At 55.9% G+C, this 15098-nt stretch overlaps 4 protein-coding genes across 6 annotated transcripts; 2 read left to right on the forward strand and 2 right to left on the reverse strand.

The window, feature by feature from the left end:
* Nucleotides 1-3021: 3021 nt before the first annotated feature.
* On the forward strand, nucleotides 3022-4444 carry Znf593os (ZNF593 opposite strand). The gene is made up of 3 exons (XM_055610994.1): nucleotides 3022-3042; nucleotides 3983-4048; nucleotides 4298-4444. Exons 1-3 carry the CDS (start codon nucleotides 3022-3024, stop codon nucleotides 4442-4444), a joined length of 234 nt encoding a protein of 77 aa, XP_055466969.1.
* Nucleotides 4445-4729: 285 nt separating this feature from the next.
* Nucleotides 4730-5666, reverse strand: Znf593 (zinc finger protein 593). The gene is made up of 3 exons (XM_055611520.1): nucleotides 5381-5666; nucleotides 5106-5168; nucleotides 4730-5021 (listed from the first exon to the last, which is right to left on the reverse strand). Exons 1-3 carry the CDS (start codon nucleotides 5578-5580, stop codon nucleotides 4880-4882), a joined length of 405 nt encoding a protein of 134 aa, XP_055467495.1. The 5' UTR covers nucleotides 5581-5666; the 3' UTR covers nucleotides 4730-4879.
* Nucleotides 5667-7023: 1357 nt separating this feature from the next.
* Nucleotides 7024-9989, forward strand: CUNH1orf232 (chromosome unknown C1orf232 homolog). The gene is made up of 4 exons (XM_055611483.1): nucleotides 7024-7163; nucleotides 8278-8361; nucleotides 8475-8572; nucleotides 9686-9989. The coding sequence occupies exons 1-4, from the start codon at nucleotides 7083-7085 to the stop codon at nucleotides 9984-9986; spliced, it is 564 nt and encodes a 187-aa protein (XP_055467458.1). The 5' UTR covers nucleotides 7024-7082; the 3' UTR covers nucleotides 9987-9989.
* A 1272-nt stretch (nucleotides 9990-11261) lies between these two features.
* On the reverse strand, nucleotides 11262-14250 carry Fam110d (family with sequence similarity 110 member D). 3 transcript variants are annotated; one of them, XM_055611412.1, is made up of 2 exons: nucleotides 14227-14250; nucleotides 11262-12157 (listed from the first exon to the last, which is right to left on the reverse strand). In XM_055611412.1, exon 2 carries the CDS (start codon nucleotides 12084-12086, stop codon nucleotides 11262-11264), a length of 825 nt encoding a protein of 274 aa, XP_055467387.1. In that variant the 5' UTR covers nucleotides 12087-12157; nucleotides 14227-14250. The 3 variants fall into 3 exon arrangements, with proteins under 3 accessions (XP_055467387.1, XP_055467386.1, XP_055467388.1); XM_055611411.1 differs by lacking the exon at nucleotides 14227-14250 and adding an exon at nucleotides 13798-13916; XM_055611413.1 differs by lacking the exon at nucleotides 14227-14250 and adding an exon at nucleotides 13145-13170.
* Nucleotides 14251-15098: the final 848 nt, after the last annotated feature.

Below are 15098 nucleotides of genomic sequence, written 5' to 3' on the forward strand. Positions count from 1 at the left end.
TTTTGAACCTTTAACAGTCTGTTGAGATTTAGAGACCTTTTCTCAAAGTAAGACTTTTCATTTCAGCTATCACTTATTTTAGGGCACAAACAGCCTTTATCGGTTACAATAGTAAATGGAGAGAAAACACACGGTCCACCCACCTGGAGAGACATTCACAGACACCAAAGCTGCCTCCTGAAAGCACTTCTATTCTTGCTACAATTTTTGTGATGCTTTCCATTCCTGTTGTTGCTCAGACTGCTCTCCAACTCATGGGTTCAGGAGATTTTCCTGCCTCAGTTTCCAAAGAAGCAGGGACCACAGTTTGCACCACAGAACCAGCTTAGAACAATACTCTTAAAAGATGCTGGAGAGATGGCCAGCAGTTAACAGGCAGAGACCCTGGTTCCATTTCTAGGACCCACTGTTGACTCACAACCACCTGTAACTCCAGTTCCAGGGAATCTGACGCCCTCTTCCGGGCGTCCTTCAGGAACTGCATGAACACGGTCCATAAACACATATGCCAACACCCATACACATAAAATCTTTTTTAAAAAGCACAAAACAATGTTTAGGATTAAGCCAACAACTATAAATTAAGACACAAATCAATGGTCAAATGTGGTAATGCACGTCTTTAATCCCAGCACCGGGGAGGCAGAGGTTGGTGGACTGTGAGTTCAAGGCCAGCCTGGTCTACATTGTGAGTTCCAGGTAAAAAATTTAATGTTAATGCATTTTTCTTTATTCGTTTACTTTCAAAGAATGCTGACCAGGTATGGTGGCACAGCTGTCTCAAAAAGCAGAGCAAGGGCTGGAGAGATGGCTCAGTGTGAGGCGTGCTGGATGTTCTTCCAGAGGTTCTGGACGCAGGGCCCAGCACCCACATGGCAGCTCACAACTGTCAGTGACTCTAGTTCCAGGGACACAAAGACCTCTCTGACCTCTGAGGTCACCCGGCATGCAAATAGCACACAGACATACATGCAGGCAAATATTAAATATTTAAAAAACAATACACAAATTTGTGGTATGCTGAGGTATTTATTAACACAAATAGCACTTAAAAAAAATAAAGTTAAATCTTGCTTTTTAGTAGCATTAGGGCACCTACCCCAGCACCCTACAACCTGACTTCAGTCTCTAGGACACACTGGAGACCTGATTGCTACACGTGGTCCCATGACTGATGCACGCACACAATAGCATTCATGTAATTATGTATGTATTTTAAGTATGTTTATTTTGAAGAACACTAGCCAAGCATGGTGGAAACACCACCTTAACTCCAGCACTGGGGAGGGAGAGGCAGGCAGATCTCTGTGAGTCTGAGGGCAGCCTGGTCTACAGAGTGAGTTCCAGGACAGCCAGAATACGCAGAGAGAACAAAATAGGAGCATTAGGCAGGAAGAGAGGTCTAACTTCTTCTGGTTCTGGTAACTGAAGTTTGGGCTTACACGCTGGGTATGCGCTCTGGCACACAATCCCCAGCCCTCCCCTCACACACTGACTAGTAGACAGCTAAAGATAGAGAACACAGAAGCGCGATGGAGAAGTCTGGGTCACCAGGGTGAGGACAGGCAGAGTGGCCATTTGGTCATCCAAAGTCTGCTAGACACAGAGGTACCTAAGCCTTGGTGGCTACCTGAATCAGAGCCCGAGACAAAGAATGCCATCAGGTGTGGTTAAGAGTGAGCTAAGGGCCAGGCACAGTGGCACATGTCTGTAATCCCAGCGCTCTGGGAGGCAGACCCTGGTCTACAGTCCAGGACAGCCAAGGCAACACAGAGAAACCCTGTCTTGAAAAAACAAAAACAAAGAGTGGGCTAAGCGGGGCTGGAGGGATGGCTCAGCGGTTAAGAGCACTGATTGCTCTTCCGGAGGACCCAGGTTCAACTCCCAGCACCCACATGGCAGCTCACAACTGTCTGTAACTCCAAGATCAGTCACTCTCACATAGACATACAGGCAAAACACCAATGCACATAAAAATAAAATAAATTATTAAAAAAAAAAAAAAAAGAGTGGGCAAACGACCACCATGGTTATGAAACAGCTGTAAACTGTCTTTCCCTTTCAATCTTACAAATCCAGAAGGCCAGGATTTCCCTGTATGTGGATGACAACCTTGACCTTCTGCTCCTTCTACTGAGGTCAGACATAAGACACAAAATACGGTTTGTGGGGTGCTGAGGATGGAAACCCGGGGCTTTGCACGTGCTACGTTTCATCCTGTAGCCATCTGTGTTTTCTTCCTTTCTTGTTTACTTGTTTGAGACAGGATCTCACTACATAGCCCAGGTTGTCCTAGAACTCACTGTGGAGACCAGGGTGGCCTTGAACTCAACAGGGACCCACCTGCTTCTGCCTCCTGAGTGCTGAGATTAAGAAGTTGCCACCATGCTTGGCTACATCTGTATTTTCAGTCAGTCTCTCTCTCTCTCTCTCTCTCTCTCTCTCTCTCTCTCTCTCTTTTTTGGAGACAAGGTCTCTCTAGCCTCCAGTTCAGAGCTCCTCCTGCTTCTGCCTCCTGAGTGCTGAAATTAAGTTGACACCATGCCTGGCTACATCTGAATTCTCAGTCTCTCTCTCTCTTTTTTTTGGAGACAAGGTCTCTCTGGCCTCTAGCTTAGAGCTCCTCCTGCATCTGCCTCCAGACATGTGCCACTGTGTTTAACTAATGCTTTTTTTTAACTAGTTTTTTTTCTCTCTTTTTTTTTTGTGGCTTGCAGGATCTATTCCAGAGTCTGCAAATGACAGACATGCACTCACTCACTGCACTCCAGCCCTCTCATTCATTCACATACATGTAATTACCTTGATTTTATGTGCACTGGTGTTTTGCCTGCATATGTGTATGAAGGTGTTGGATCCCTTGGAAACAGTCACAGACAGTTGTGAGCTGCCATGTGGGTGCTGGGAACTGAACCCGGGTCCTTTGGAAATACAGCCAGTGCTCTCGATCAAAGAATCATCTCGTCCGCCTGAGCCCTCTCATCCTTTACACAGATATTCTGAAAACTGTAGAAGCTCGTCATGGCGGCCCACACCTTTAATGTCAGCACTTGGGAGGCAGACACAGGGGGATCTCTGTTGAGTTCAAGGCCAGCCTGGTCCAAACAGTGACTTCCAAGAAAGCTGGGTAGAAAGATTCTCTCTCAAAACAAAACAACACCAACCAACCAACCAACAAAAAAACAGCCTGGTCTACGTTGTAACTTTCAGGACAGCCATGTAGAAAGAGCCTGTCTCAAAACAACAACAAAAATAAAAACAAACCAACAAAGAGATAATAAATGTAATTTTAAAATTTAACAACATATTATTAACAGCTTATTGGATAAGCAAATCTTTATTGATCATCCTCAAGCCCACAAAAGAGAAGTTCTTGTGGGAACTTCATCTTGGGGTGGGGGGAGATGACGTGTACATCCCTCCAAAAAGCGGCTGAATTTACAGAACCCAAACGGAAAAATGGCTGACAGGTCAGACAGCAGGGAATATGAAGCTCCAGCTGTTGGGGGGATCAGCCCTGCCATGGGGTTGTTGGGAGGAAGGAAGAGGTCAGCGTTGGTAACAACCACTCATCCGAGGTGTGGTCCAGACCCGGGCCGAGGAAGCTCTCGCCCAGTACCTGGTTGATGCCTGGACTCCTGGGCATTGCCAGTCAAGGCTTTGCCTACACGCCTGGCCTGGCTTCTCTGGTGAATGGGGGAGGAGCTGCTACTCAGGCCTGATGCTGATCTCCCCTGACAGCTTGCTCCTAAGGCTGGCAAGCAGAAGGCGGGGGGGGGGGGGGGGGGGGGGGAGGGACCAGATTTAAAGACCCACCTGCCCCGCCCACTGCCAGATTTGGGCAAGCCAGAGGCTGTGAACATCCTATGAGCGCACTGTGTCCAGGGAAACAGGCCAGGGACCCCTGTGCATCGGTTTCTACTTCTTGATACCCTGGACAACATCTAGTCTTCATTTCTGCTCCCACTCCACTGGCCCACAGGGAGACCAGTGGCCCCCCACCATGAGATTTCGACGCCTGACCCCTGGCTACTTCCGGGTGCTACAGGTAAGTACATTTAAATACCAGCTTTCAACACCGACCTATCCCTCCGATACTCCCCCCATGGCGGGGCAGACACCCCAACAGCTAGGCTGTCACGTTCCCTGCTGCCTGACTAGCCGGGACCCAGATAGGCAGTGAGGCGAGAGGGATCGGGGTGGAATCTCCCCCGGGGCGGAAACGGCATCCGTATCTTCCTCACCCAGCTGTACCGTCTTATCCCCTTCCTACTTCGCAGTCTCACTCTTCCCCCAGATGCAGGTGGCCGGGGAGCTGAAGGCAGAGCCCCGGAGTCCGCTGGTCGGAATTGTTGCTACGTTGCTGGCGGTCCTGGGGTTAGGCGGGTCCTGCTACGCGGTATGGAAGATGGTGAAGCAACGGCAGCCATCACAGGCCCCATGATGAGGCAGGGAGCCTCTCACCCAGGCTTGGAGGTAGGCGACTCAGGGGCGGGGCGGGGTCTGCAATCTCAGAAACCTACTTATTCCCCATGGGGACAGCCTCTGCCATCGCCAGAAACACTGAAAAGGCCTGATCCTACTTCCCAATTTTACACTGTACCTAGACGCCAGCCCAGATCCAAAGAAGGCGGGTGGGGTACGGGTTCCAAAGCTGGCCCTAGTAGGAGCAGACATTCTTGGTCCAGAAACCCCTGCACGGCTGAAAGCGAAGTTAGCATCGCAGGTGCACAGTCTTGTCCAGGTCCTTTATTTGGGTCAGAACACCCAGAAGGGAGCATCTCCCCAAACCCAAACAAAACCCAAAGTCCACACTCTCAGCCTAGCCGCTGAACCACCGTCCACGGGCAGTTTTTCTGCCTTGCATCTTCAAGGCCGCTCAGGTGGACGTGTCCATCTCTGGGATCTCAGTGGACACCTCTGTGGGCACGCCCAGCCGCCGGGGGGGCACATACGAGCCCATGCCCGCTGCCCTCTCAGCCTCTTCCTGACTGTAGGGTTCGACGCTCAGCTGCTTCAGCCTGGGAGCAACAGGAGATTGGAGCTGACCAGATCCTGCATGGTACCCTCCCACCAGCCCTCTACTAACCTTCATCACATCCTACCTTTTCTTGTGGTCTTTGGATCGGAAGTGGGTCTTCAGGTTGGCGGAATCGATGAAGTACCTCCTGCGGGGAAGTAGGAGTGAGGGGAAGAGAAAAGAGGTGAGGCCTGTCAGATATGCCCACCTCCCCGGCCCTAGCTCGTTCCCGGCTAGGTTCGGGATGAGAGACAGACTGACCCACGGGTCCCAAGCCAGGAACCCCGTGCGACTCGTGGCCAGGACCTCACCGCTCTGGGATGGTACCTCAGACCCTGCTCCGCCCCTGGCTGGACTCACGCGCAGGCCAGACAGCGATGCAGGCCGCCCCCTGGCAGGTCCGGGTCGGGCTCCGCGTCCAGCTCCGGCTTGGGCCGCGGGAGCCCCTGCGGCCGCAGCTCGCGGTGAATCTCGTCCAGGTCCGGCCGCCGCTTCTTGGCCTTCATCTGGCGGGCTAAGGAATGTGCTCGGTGCGCGCCGGTCCGGCGGGAGCGACCCATGATCAGAGACAACCGGACCAAGAAACGGGGATTGGGGAAAGACCCACACGTGCTGGCGCTTCCGGGCCGTCCGATGACGTCACGAGGGCCCGCCCGGGGGCGGAGCGGGATGGGCTAGACCGCCTCTGATGGCGTCACAGACGGGTTGGCTGCTGGAGCGCCCCCAGGTGGTCTCGGGTGATAGTGACTGGGCTCTGGTCGGCAGGAGCGGGCCTCGGCGAAGCGGGTCCTACTACTCTGCCTGCCCCATCATTACTTCCCGGTTTCCACACCTCAGATTTCAGTCGTAGGGACGCTTTCAACGTTACTGGAAAGCACGAATGCTTGTGAATGAATAAATTATTTCACAAATGAGAAAAAGTTTGGAATCATGGATGGAACACCCAGAGATACCGAGGCTCTAACAAAGGGCCTCTTGTTCCCCCCACACACACACCTCCCTCATTTCATTGGGTCTGCATCTCTCTCCTCCGTCCTTTCTACTCTCAGATAAATTCCTAGGGCAAAGAGCGGAGAATTGTTTCCCAGAGAGTCTAGCACCTAGGGGTTTCATCCTCAAAGAGTGGTCAGCTCTTCTTGCAAGAGGAACCTTTTTGTCTGTCTGTCTGTCTGCTTTTTCAGTACGGAGGATGGAACCCAGGACCTCATATATTCCAGGCAGACAGTCTAACGGGGTGGGGCTGAGAGTATGGTGCTACATCCCCAGCCCAAGAGGAAATGTCCCTGGAAAGGTCCCCATCTCTGCTTTCTTTCTCTATGCCCAGGCACCTAGGGGAGGCCTGGCAGGAAAGGGGGAAACAAGCAGGAACTGTGCGCTTAGGGGGGGGGGGGGCACCAGAGGGCCTTTCTTCCTTCGTCTTGGCCTGGTGCCGCTCAGGCTGGCCAGAGCCAGCTCTACCATGTGGGGGCAGAGGATCTCAGCAATAATTCAGGGTTCCAGCCCTCTGGAACCAGTTGCCAGGAAACAGGGAGACTGCACGTTCATCCCTGGGGAGGACGGGTTTCTAGGTCAGACAAAGCAGCGAAATGGAAGCCCAGGCTGCTGACTGGAGGTCCGGGGATCGTCCCACTCGGGCTCCTGAAGGCTGAGTGGAGGCACGGGCGAGGCCCTGATGAGGACTTAGCTGGTGTGGCTACAACCGTGGGATGTAGAGGTATGGGTCCTGGAAAATTTTTCTGCAGCTATTCTAAGAGACAAACCCCCATCAGTGCAGGAAACTCCCAACTGCAGGAAAATGGACCCTCCAAAATGCCATCTTCATTAACTTTGGCCAATATGGGTCAAGACTAGGGCTGAGGCGGCACAGGCCTACCCCAACCGCTAGGATCAGGTTCACCTGCTCGGCCCTGTGCCAGCTGGGGAGACTGGTGCATCTTTCATGAAGTCACCAGATCCCTGGGACAGGCTCTCGGTCCCTCCGAGTTTCTGGAACCAGACCCGCTGCTGCCCATTGAGCTGCCGCCGTGTGTGCCCGGGTGCCGGGCCCCTTTCCCCTGCAGCCATGAACCAAGCCTTCTGGAAAACCTACAAATCCAAAGTTCTGCAGACGCTGAGTGGGGAATCTGAAGAGGACCTGGCAGAGGTGGGTGCTACCTGTGTTTTCTAGAGACAGCAAAGAGGGAGGACCAAGAGCATTTAAAAGTCCGAGGAGGAAGAGGGGTTCATTAGTGCAAAACTCGTAGGCACGTTCAGAGATTACAAACGGCACGGTGCAATGGTGTTCAAATAAACAAGAATGGGAAGAGCTGGGACCACTCGAGAAGCCGACACCGGCCCCAAGGACCTCATGAACTGCCCTATGAGAAAGCATGTTCTAGTGCTACTTGGCAGTGGACACAAAAGGATATTAAGCTTGAGACAGCTCTCTATCAGACAAAGCTAAGCAAAAGTGGGATGGCTTGCCCAAAGAGGTAATGAGCTCCTGTTTGTGGGAGTAAAGAGTAGCTCTTAGCGTTCCGTGGGCCACAGTAGCAGCGTCCCGCCAAAGCCATACTTAGACCAGACTTGGTTGTGACGGGGAGGGTAAAGAAGGACTTTGAGGCTAGGAGTTTATGTCTAGAAGCTGTGATGAGTGGCAGGCACACAAACAGATGTGGCAGGGACAGGAAGCAGCCCCGTGAGGGACGGGCTGGTGTCCGAGGCTGCGTTTCTCCTGACGTGTCTATAGGATGGTGCTACAGTTGGTGCCGGTGGAAACTCCAGTGCAGGCGTGAACCGGATTTAGTGATTTTTTTTTTTCATGAATATGCATTTTGAGTAAGATTCTGTACCTGTAATGCCTTCATGCCGGCATTTGCAGGGGTAACCTTTGGTTGGTAGAGAAATTTTGGACGTTGTGCGTGGACCTCTGGTTAGCTAGCTGCCTGCAGGAAAATAAGACACAGGAATGAGTGTCTAACCATGAGTGTTCTCGTGTGAGTGCCTGACCATTGGTGTGTCTGTACACAGGGGGAAAGGGGTCCCCACAAAGAGGCGTGCTCATGTACAGGCGTGTGTCTGTAGTAGCGTGCATAGTATGCCCTTGTCCAAGTTTTTGAGTTTGTTTGGCTATGTTTGGTAGCAGGAAGGCGTATGTGCTCAAGAGTGTGTGCAGAAATGTACCTTGCAGGCCTGTGTTTGTGACTACACACACACACACACACACACACACACACACACACTCACTCACTCATGCTGAGGGGTGTCTTGTATCCCAGAGGGAGAGCCCAGCATTAGTGGAGTCTGAGACGGCGGAACCCGCAGAGGAGGCTTTCAACCCCATGTCACAGCTGGCCCGACGGGTGAGTTCTCCAGTCTCCCACCCAAGCCCGGGAAGCCTGGCAGAGGCCAAGGGGAAGCCTGGGAGGCTTGGCTGCGTCCTGTCCATTCCTGACTCCCAGCTCTCTCCTCCCAGGTTCAGGGGGTTGGGGTGAAAGGCTGGCTGACGATGTCATCTCTGTTTAACAAAGAAGATGAGGACAAACTGCTGCCACCAGAGCCCTGTGCTGATCAGTATGTGTGTCCTTGGGGGGTGGGCAGGATTGGAGGGATCCTAGGATCTCTCTTCTGCCATGCTGGCTCCCTCTGCTCTGTCCATCACCCCTGTGGGACTTCATAGGGACAACCCTGGCTGTGTAGTGGCTGAGGTTAGACCTCTTGGGACTGAGGTAAGTCCTTATGGGTGTGGCTCCTCCCTCTCTCTGAGGACAGCCACCTCTCTAGAATCCAGGACAGCAGGGAAGACCTATTTAGGGGGCTTGCAGCAAAGGGTGGTCTGGGTAATAAACCCTCGCCCCCCCAAAGCAGCTTGTGGCCAACGCAGGTTCCCCTTCCGATTCTCTTGGTGCCCATGGGGGCCCGAGGATCCCAGAGGACCCCACGGCACACCAGTTTGGAAAGCATTGCTTTGCAAGGTCTTTGACATTGAGGACAGGCCCCGGGCGTCATGGCCAACTGGCTCTGTCCCTTACACACACAGCGTCTCTGCCTCCTTCCTCGTCTCTGCCTCCTTCCTCGGCTCTGCACACCCACCCACGGAATTCCCTTCTTCCCTATGCCCCTCCCTATGCCACTTACCTCACGGGTCCCCACACCTGCCTTCCAGTCCCAGTCCAGAGGCGAGGCTCCTTCTTCATGCCTCATCACCCCTCCTTGAAAGCCTTTCCCTACTTGGCTTCCACCTGACCCCTCTTCTTGGCTAAGCTTCTGTGCTAGGACTCCCTCCTCTTTCTCCGGCGGGCCAAATTCCTGCTTCCCTCAATCCTAGATCCTAGCCACTATGCTTCCCAGCCCCACACCCCGGTGAGGATGTTTCCCTCCTGTGCAGTCTAGATAAACAAGCCCACCTGAACTTTCTCGTGCCTTTCCCCTCTCAGAGACCCTCCCAGGGTTGGCCTAACCTCTCCGCACCAGGGTCATCTCTCCAAACTCCCGAATGCCCCACCCAGCTCGGGGATCCCTCTGCCAGGCCCTCTCACCTCCTCCCAGACTCTGTTGCACTCAGTCTTTACCCCAGAGCCTTTGAAACGTCCCCTGGCTTGCAGGCCCTGACCTTGACCGCACATTCTTTTCTCCTGCTCACGGTCCCCCGTGGGCCACCCTGCTGACCCCTCGCCTCCCCTGCAGCCCGCTGGCGGCTGCCCCCTCTTCGCAGGCGGCCGCAGCCGAGACGGAGCCGCGCGGACCGGGATTCTGGGACGCGTTCGCCAGCAGATGGCAGCAGCAGCAGCAGGCAGCGACGTCCGTGCTGCGCGGAGGAGCGGAGAGCACCGCCGGGCGGGACCCGGAGCCGCAGGACAAGCCTGCCGAGGAGGCCGCCGAGCGCCCCGAGACGCGGGAGCCCGACTCCGCGGCAGGCTTCAAGTGGGGTTTCCTCACCCACAAACTGGCAGAGATGAGGGTGAAGGCCGCGCCCAAGGGCGACTAGCAGGCCAGCCGAGCTGGCGCCCGCCCTAACCTACCTCCCATAAAAACTCCCGGATCGACACCCAGTGGAACTGTGAAATTTTTTTCCCCTCGACGACAGGAAAAGCTACTTTTAGGTGGGCGACCTGGGGGGGGGGGGTGTCTAGCTAAAGGATTCCTCACCTCCTTCCCCGACACAAGTGCGGAGGCACTTCAAGTGGCAGGATGGGTGGCCTTAGATTTAAGGTGCGACTTTCCGGGAGGCCCCAGAAGGCAGACTCCACTGTCCTGTCCAGCTTCACTTCAGCAGCCCCTGCTGGTGGTCCAACGGCATCCGCTCTCTACCAGCGGGTCCTGAACAAGGGTTTCTTGAGGCACAAAATAGGCCTGGCTGCCCTGGGGGAGATCAGAGGAGATGAGGCCGATGGGGAATTTTGGGAAAGTTTCCTGGAGGAGAAGAATGCAGAGTTAGAGGAGGAAACCAGCGCCGGAGGAGGCGGATCCTGAACAAAGGCTTCGACCAGAACCTGTGAGAAAAACCTGCGACGAAAGTTCTGGAGGGGAAAAGGGGGCCCTGCTGAGACTAGAGCTGGGTTAGTGGAGGGCTTTCTGGCTGCACGAAGCCCGGGGTTCAATCCCCAGTGTTACATAAACCACAGTGCTTGCTAGCAGGGTGAGGCCAGCCTGGGATACAGGCTCAGGCAATAGTTACAGATCCTGACCTCCAGGCGCCCTGCTTTTGTTATCTCCGTTGCAGATCCTCCACGTCCCCGAGCCTTTCTTACCTCGGGACCGTGGGGGGCAGAGCTGGGGGAGGGGGTGGCGCGAAGGCCCAGGAATCCTGGGTAGCTTAATCAGCGTATTGACCGCTTCCTTATTCCAGGCGCATTGGCCACGTGCATTACATTCTCCAGAACCTCTCCCTCCTTCCATCTCCCAGAAAGGCCTCCTTTTGGCCCGGGTCACGCTAGCCGGGAACCCATACTCAAAGCACACACACCCAGCCACCACGCAAGCCGGTCCTCCCCTTTCTTTAACGTCTGTCCGCCTACGCCAAACTCACGACCCTTTTATTAAATAACATTTTCGCTTTATTCAGGAGTTGGGCCCAGCCCACCACTGCTCACAGTCCAGGCAGGCCACGTGGCCCTTCCAGAAGCCAGCACCCGGCCCAACGTGTTCCCTCCTGCCCGGGGCGCAGCCGGGGGGGGGGGGGGGGCGGGGGGCCGGGGGGGGGGGGGGGGGGGTCCCCAGGGCGGGGCGCGCCCCCCGGGGGCCGTCTGCGGGGCGGCGGCGGTCACACCTCGGACTCGCGCGGCGGGGCGCGCGCGCGCTGGCAGCCGTACAACCACTGGATGACGCGCGCGTTGCGTTCCACCACCGACACCGGGGGGCGCCCGTCCCGCGCCGAGCCTGCCGCCTCCGAGCCACCGCCGCCGCCGCCGCCACCCGCACCGTCCGGGGTGCCCCCGTCCCCGTCGCTGGACGTCCAGTCGCTGGTGTCCCCGGAGCCGGGCGGCGGCGGCGCCGCGACCTGCGGGCCGCGCTCGGCGCCCCAGCTCTGCGGGGAGAAGCGCTCGGCGCCCAGCACCTCCACCAGCGCGCGCTCCAGGCCGCAGTAGTTGAAGAAGCGCTCCTTCTCCGACAGCGGCAGCGAGCATGTGGGGCACAGCGCGCGCTTCCCGCTGGCCTCCTGAGCGTCCGGGGGCCCGGCCCACCCCGCCGGAGTCCCGGGACTCTCTGTGGGTCCCGGGCTGCTCGGGGCAGCGTCCCGGGGGGCTCCCAGGAAGAGGCGTCGGACTAGCCCGTGGCCCTTGGCGTTCTCTTTGTTCACCGAAGCCTTGCAGTCCCGCTTCTGGCGGTAGAAGATGAGGGAGTCGGGCCTGGGCTGTCGCCTGCCGCTACCCCGACGGGCAGGCCCTGGCGTCCTGGGCGATGCGGGGGCCCCCAGCTCGTTGCAAGGGTGTGGCGTGAGCGGTCCGGGTCCCCCGCGCAGGGCTGGCTCCTGGCGACGTGCTATCACCTGGTGCGTCTTGACGTACTTGGCTTTGTCCGCCTCCAGCCTCTCCACGGCGCTGGGGGTTCGTCCCCTCGATGGTATGGAGGGAGAGGCCAGGAGCATCTTAGCGAGGCTGGGCAGGTCCGTTCTCCATACACAGGGCTGTGCACAGGTGGCTGAGGAGTCCCTGGCGCCTGGAGGGAGACAGGAACTGTCTGGAAGAGGGGAAGCTGTCCCTGCCCCTCTCCTGCGGGCGTTCCTGGGTAAAGGATCAGCCAGTCACCCCTCCCCCATCGACTGGTGCCAGGCCCAGGAGGCAGAAGGTGAACCTCCCCTCCCAATCCTTTGGATACATTGGATGGTTCTTGGGAAGGGAGCATCTATGGCCCTTTGAGAGCACCCAAATCTGGCCACTGGGCCAGATGAGCGAGCAGGACACTTGGAAAGGAAAATCAGGCGGGCCCTAGCCCAGTTCCCGAAATTGGCCTTAACCGGAAAAAATACCTCTTCCCAACAGAGAAGCTTCAAGCCCAGGACAAGGAGGTTCCCCAGCCACAGGCTGGCTGTAGCCGACCCACCCTTCCCGCCTCCAAGCACCAGAGGTCAGAGACATAACCATAGGGTAGGAGCCTCTGGTAACTGCTGCCAGCTTCCTTGCCCAGGCCCGGCAGGGCTATTCAGGAAGGAGAGGGAGGTGGTCCTCGGGCCGTATGACTGCCAGCCACTCTATAGCCCTGCCAAGGGGAGTCCAGAAAGCCTAACTGTAAACACCACCTCACCCGACAAGCCCTGCTCTTCCATTTCAGAGGCCAGGACAATGAATGGCCTGGAAAGGAAGGGGTTTGTTATGGGTTCATTTGAGGGTTAGGGTGCCACCCTGGAACCCAGATTTCTTGCCTCACGGTGCAGACCTAGATGAGCATGGACCCCTGCTTGCCTACCAGAACTCCTAGTCTCACTAATCCGTTCCTTCCACTGATTCTTCCTAATAACCTGCGTTCTCAGAAATCTGCCCTCAGGGTCCCAGAAACCTCTGACCCTTCTCCATCGCCTCCCATGGGCTGTGGAAAAGGGCAGGAGGGACAGTAAATCAAGAGCTGAGAGTTTCCTTGTCAGCTAACAGAACGGGCCACCCACATGGCTCAACACACCGACCTCAGATTTCCCGTCCCCAGACTTACTGCTCCTGGGGACTGAAGGGACCTTGGATCCAGAGGCAACAAAAGCAAGGATGTTTGAAGACGGATGCCCTCCACTCTTTACACAGGCCTCAGAACAGAAGAAACCCTGGCAACTTCAGCCCCAGCCCAACCTGTTGCCCTTTTCCACACCACTACTCTGCACTGCAAGATGAGTGATTGAAATCTCCGCAGCAGTAACAGCGTGACAGCGGGCCGGTGCCCCGTTCTATTCTCTCAGGGACTATACTAGGCAGCAGGGCAGATTCCAAGGTCCCAGGAGGGCCCTGAGCTAGCTTGTCTGACCTCATGGCTGGCCTCTGTCCCCTCCTCTCTTTAACTTTGAGCAGGGAGGCTATAAAAAGGCCCTAAACACAGAACCAAAAATAGTCCACTGTCCCCGGCCTGTTTCCCTGTTTTCTGGGGTGGCTTTGATGTTTGACCACAGACACCCATCCTAGACCGGTAGCCAGTCCCGTTCCCTCTGTCCCATTGCCCACCCTCTCTCAGGCAGAGTCGGTAAATTCTAACCCTGTCCACTCAGGCTTCTGCTTAAACCCTGGCGCTTCTAGGTTCAGCAGCTTGGCACTTGCTTCCTTGTCACCCAAAGGCGACTCCCCCCCCCCCACCCATCGTTCCAGTCCGGATGCTCTCACCTCTGTGTGGAGACAGTTGGCGGGGTCCAGCGTTGTACCCAGACTGAATGCAGGAGGGACAGCTGGGACTAGGGAGTCACTTTGGTAGCAGCCAAGCCTTACTCTCCACAGGAAAAGCCTCCACCCCCTAGGTTAACCCTTCCTGACCCAGAGCTCAGACTCAATTAACCCCTTCCTAACCAATCTCAGTGCCGACAGGACCCACTGATCCCCGTTTCCACACAACTTCACTCTACGGGTGGTTAAGACAGTCTCTGTCAGGTTCAGTGGTTGCCGTGGAGGCGTCGAAAACTGGGCCTGAAGAACCAACACCCCAAATGAGACCTTCTGCTCCTTCAGGCTCCCTCTGAAGTCTTGATGCAGAATAGGGTGTTATGCCATTTGCTTCTGCCCCCCCCCCCCCCCCCGGCAGGTTTAGGCCTGTCTTACTCTTGGTTTGGGGAGTGTGGTGAGTCTGCTTTTCCTCGAGGTGAGCCTGGGCAGCTGCAGGCTAAGAGTGGGGTGCAGTGTTGCCGAAGGTGTGTGGGGAACTCAGCGGCACAGCCCTCAAGATGGCAGATGGGGCTGACTGGGAAGGATGTGACGGAAATGGTCTTCCAGGCTAAGCCTCCATCCTTTGGCCACCTACTTGGGGGCTCCTAGGCGTCTAGCAGACTCTTCTCTGACACCGTTTATCTGGAGGGTAAGCCCTGGCCATAAGGGAGCCCCGCCCCTCTCAGTAGGCGAACTTCTTAGCACCCAGAGTTCAAAGGCCGGTGCTTAGCTCTGCTCTTTGCTTTTCTCCCGGTCCCCTACCAGCCCAACCACTTAGCATAAGCCCCCTCCCTGCCTTCTAGCCCTTCCAGTGTTTGCAAGCCACATTTCCATCTACCCTCTCTGATCTCCTTTGGGCCCCCCTCCCCCATGGAACCTAGATGGGGCTCAGCAGGAATAGTGACCCCACTTAATGGGGAAGGGAATTAGTAAAGCAGGAGGGACTTGGGCAGAGACTCCAAATCTCCTCTGTCCTCCTCCCCCACTGTCTGTCTGGCAAGAGTCAAAGAAGCCAAACCTGGCCTGGAATGGGCTGAGAAGACCCTAGGACTCACAATGCGCCTTGAGTGCAAATAGGAGGAGAGGAAGGGAAGAGGTTCCTCTGGCTTCCTACCTGGGGAGCCTGTCAGATCTCCCTGACGCTGTGTATATCAAGGAGAAGCCCTTACCACAGAAGCTACACTCTTGACAGGTGAACTCTCCATCACCTAGAGTTCAAAGGACAGTGCTCGGACCTGGTCCACTCAGCCCTGGCACCTGACCTCCTG

The sequence above is a fragment of the Psammomys obesus genome, unplaced genomic scaffold (assembly GCF_907164565.1).
Source record: "Psammomys obesus unplaced genomic scaffold, mPsaObe1.curated_primary_1811, whole genome shotgun sequence".
Taxonomy (NCBI): Eukaryota; Metazoa; Chordata; class Mammalia; order Rodentia; family Muridae; genus Psammomys; species Psammomys obesus.

Excerpts from the sequence above, each read along its gene's own strand:
- Znf593os (XM_055610994.1), top strand. The coding sequence starts at position 3,022 with ATGGCGGCCCACACCTTTAAT. Across the intron at positions 3,043-3,982 it reads TGGCGGCCCACACCTTTAAT|GGAGACCAGTGGCCCCCCAC; the intron begins GTCAGCACTTGG and ends ACTGGCCCACAG. Across the intron at positions 4,049-4,297 it reads GCTACTTCCGGGTGCTACAG|ATGCAGGTGGCCGGGGAGCT; the intron begins GTAAGTACATTT and ends CTCTTCCCCCAG.
- Znf593 (XM_055611520.1), bottom strand. The coding sequence starts at position 5,580 with ATGGGTCGCTCCCGCCGGACCGGCGCGCACCGAGCACATTCCTTAGCC. Across the intron at positions 5,169-5,380 it reads CATCGCTGTCTGGCCTGCGC|GAGGTACTTCATCGATTCCG; the intron begins GTGAGTCCAGCC and ends ACTTCCCCGCAG. Across the intron at positions 5,022-5,105 it reads TCCAAAGACCACAAGAAAAG|GCTGAAGCAGCTGAGCGTCG; the intron begins GTAGGATGTGAT and ends TGTTGCTCCCAG.
- CUNH1orf232 (XM_055611483.1), top strand. The coding sequence starts at position 7,083 with ATGAACCAAGCCTTCTGGAAAACCTACAAATCCAAAGTTCTGCAGACG. Across the intron at positions 7,164-8,277 it reads CTGAAGAGGACCTGGCAGAG|AGGGAGAGCCCAGCATTAGT; the intron begins GTGGGTGCTACC and ends CTTGTATCCCAG. Across the intron at positions 8,362-8,474 it reads TGTCACAGCTGGCCCGACGG|GTTCAGGGGGTTGGGGTGAA; the intron begins GTGAGTTCTCCA and ends CTCTCCTCCCAG.
- Fam110d (XM_055611412.1), bottom strand. The coding sequence starts at position 12,086 with ATGCTCCTGGCCTCTCCCTCCATACCATCGAGGGGACGAACCCCCAGC.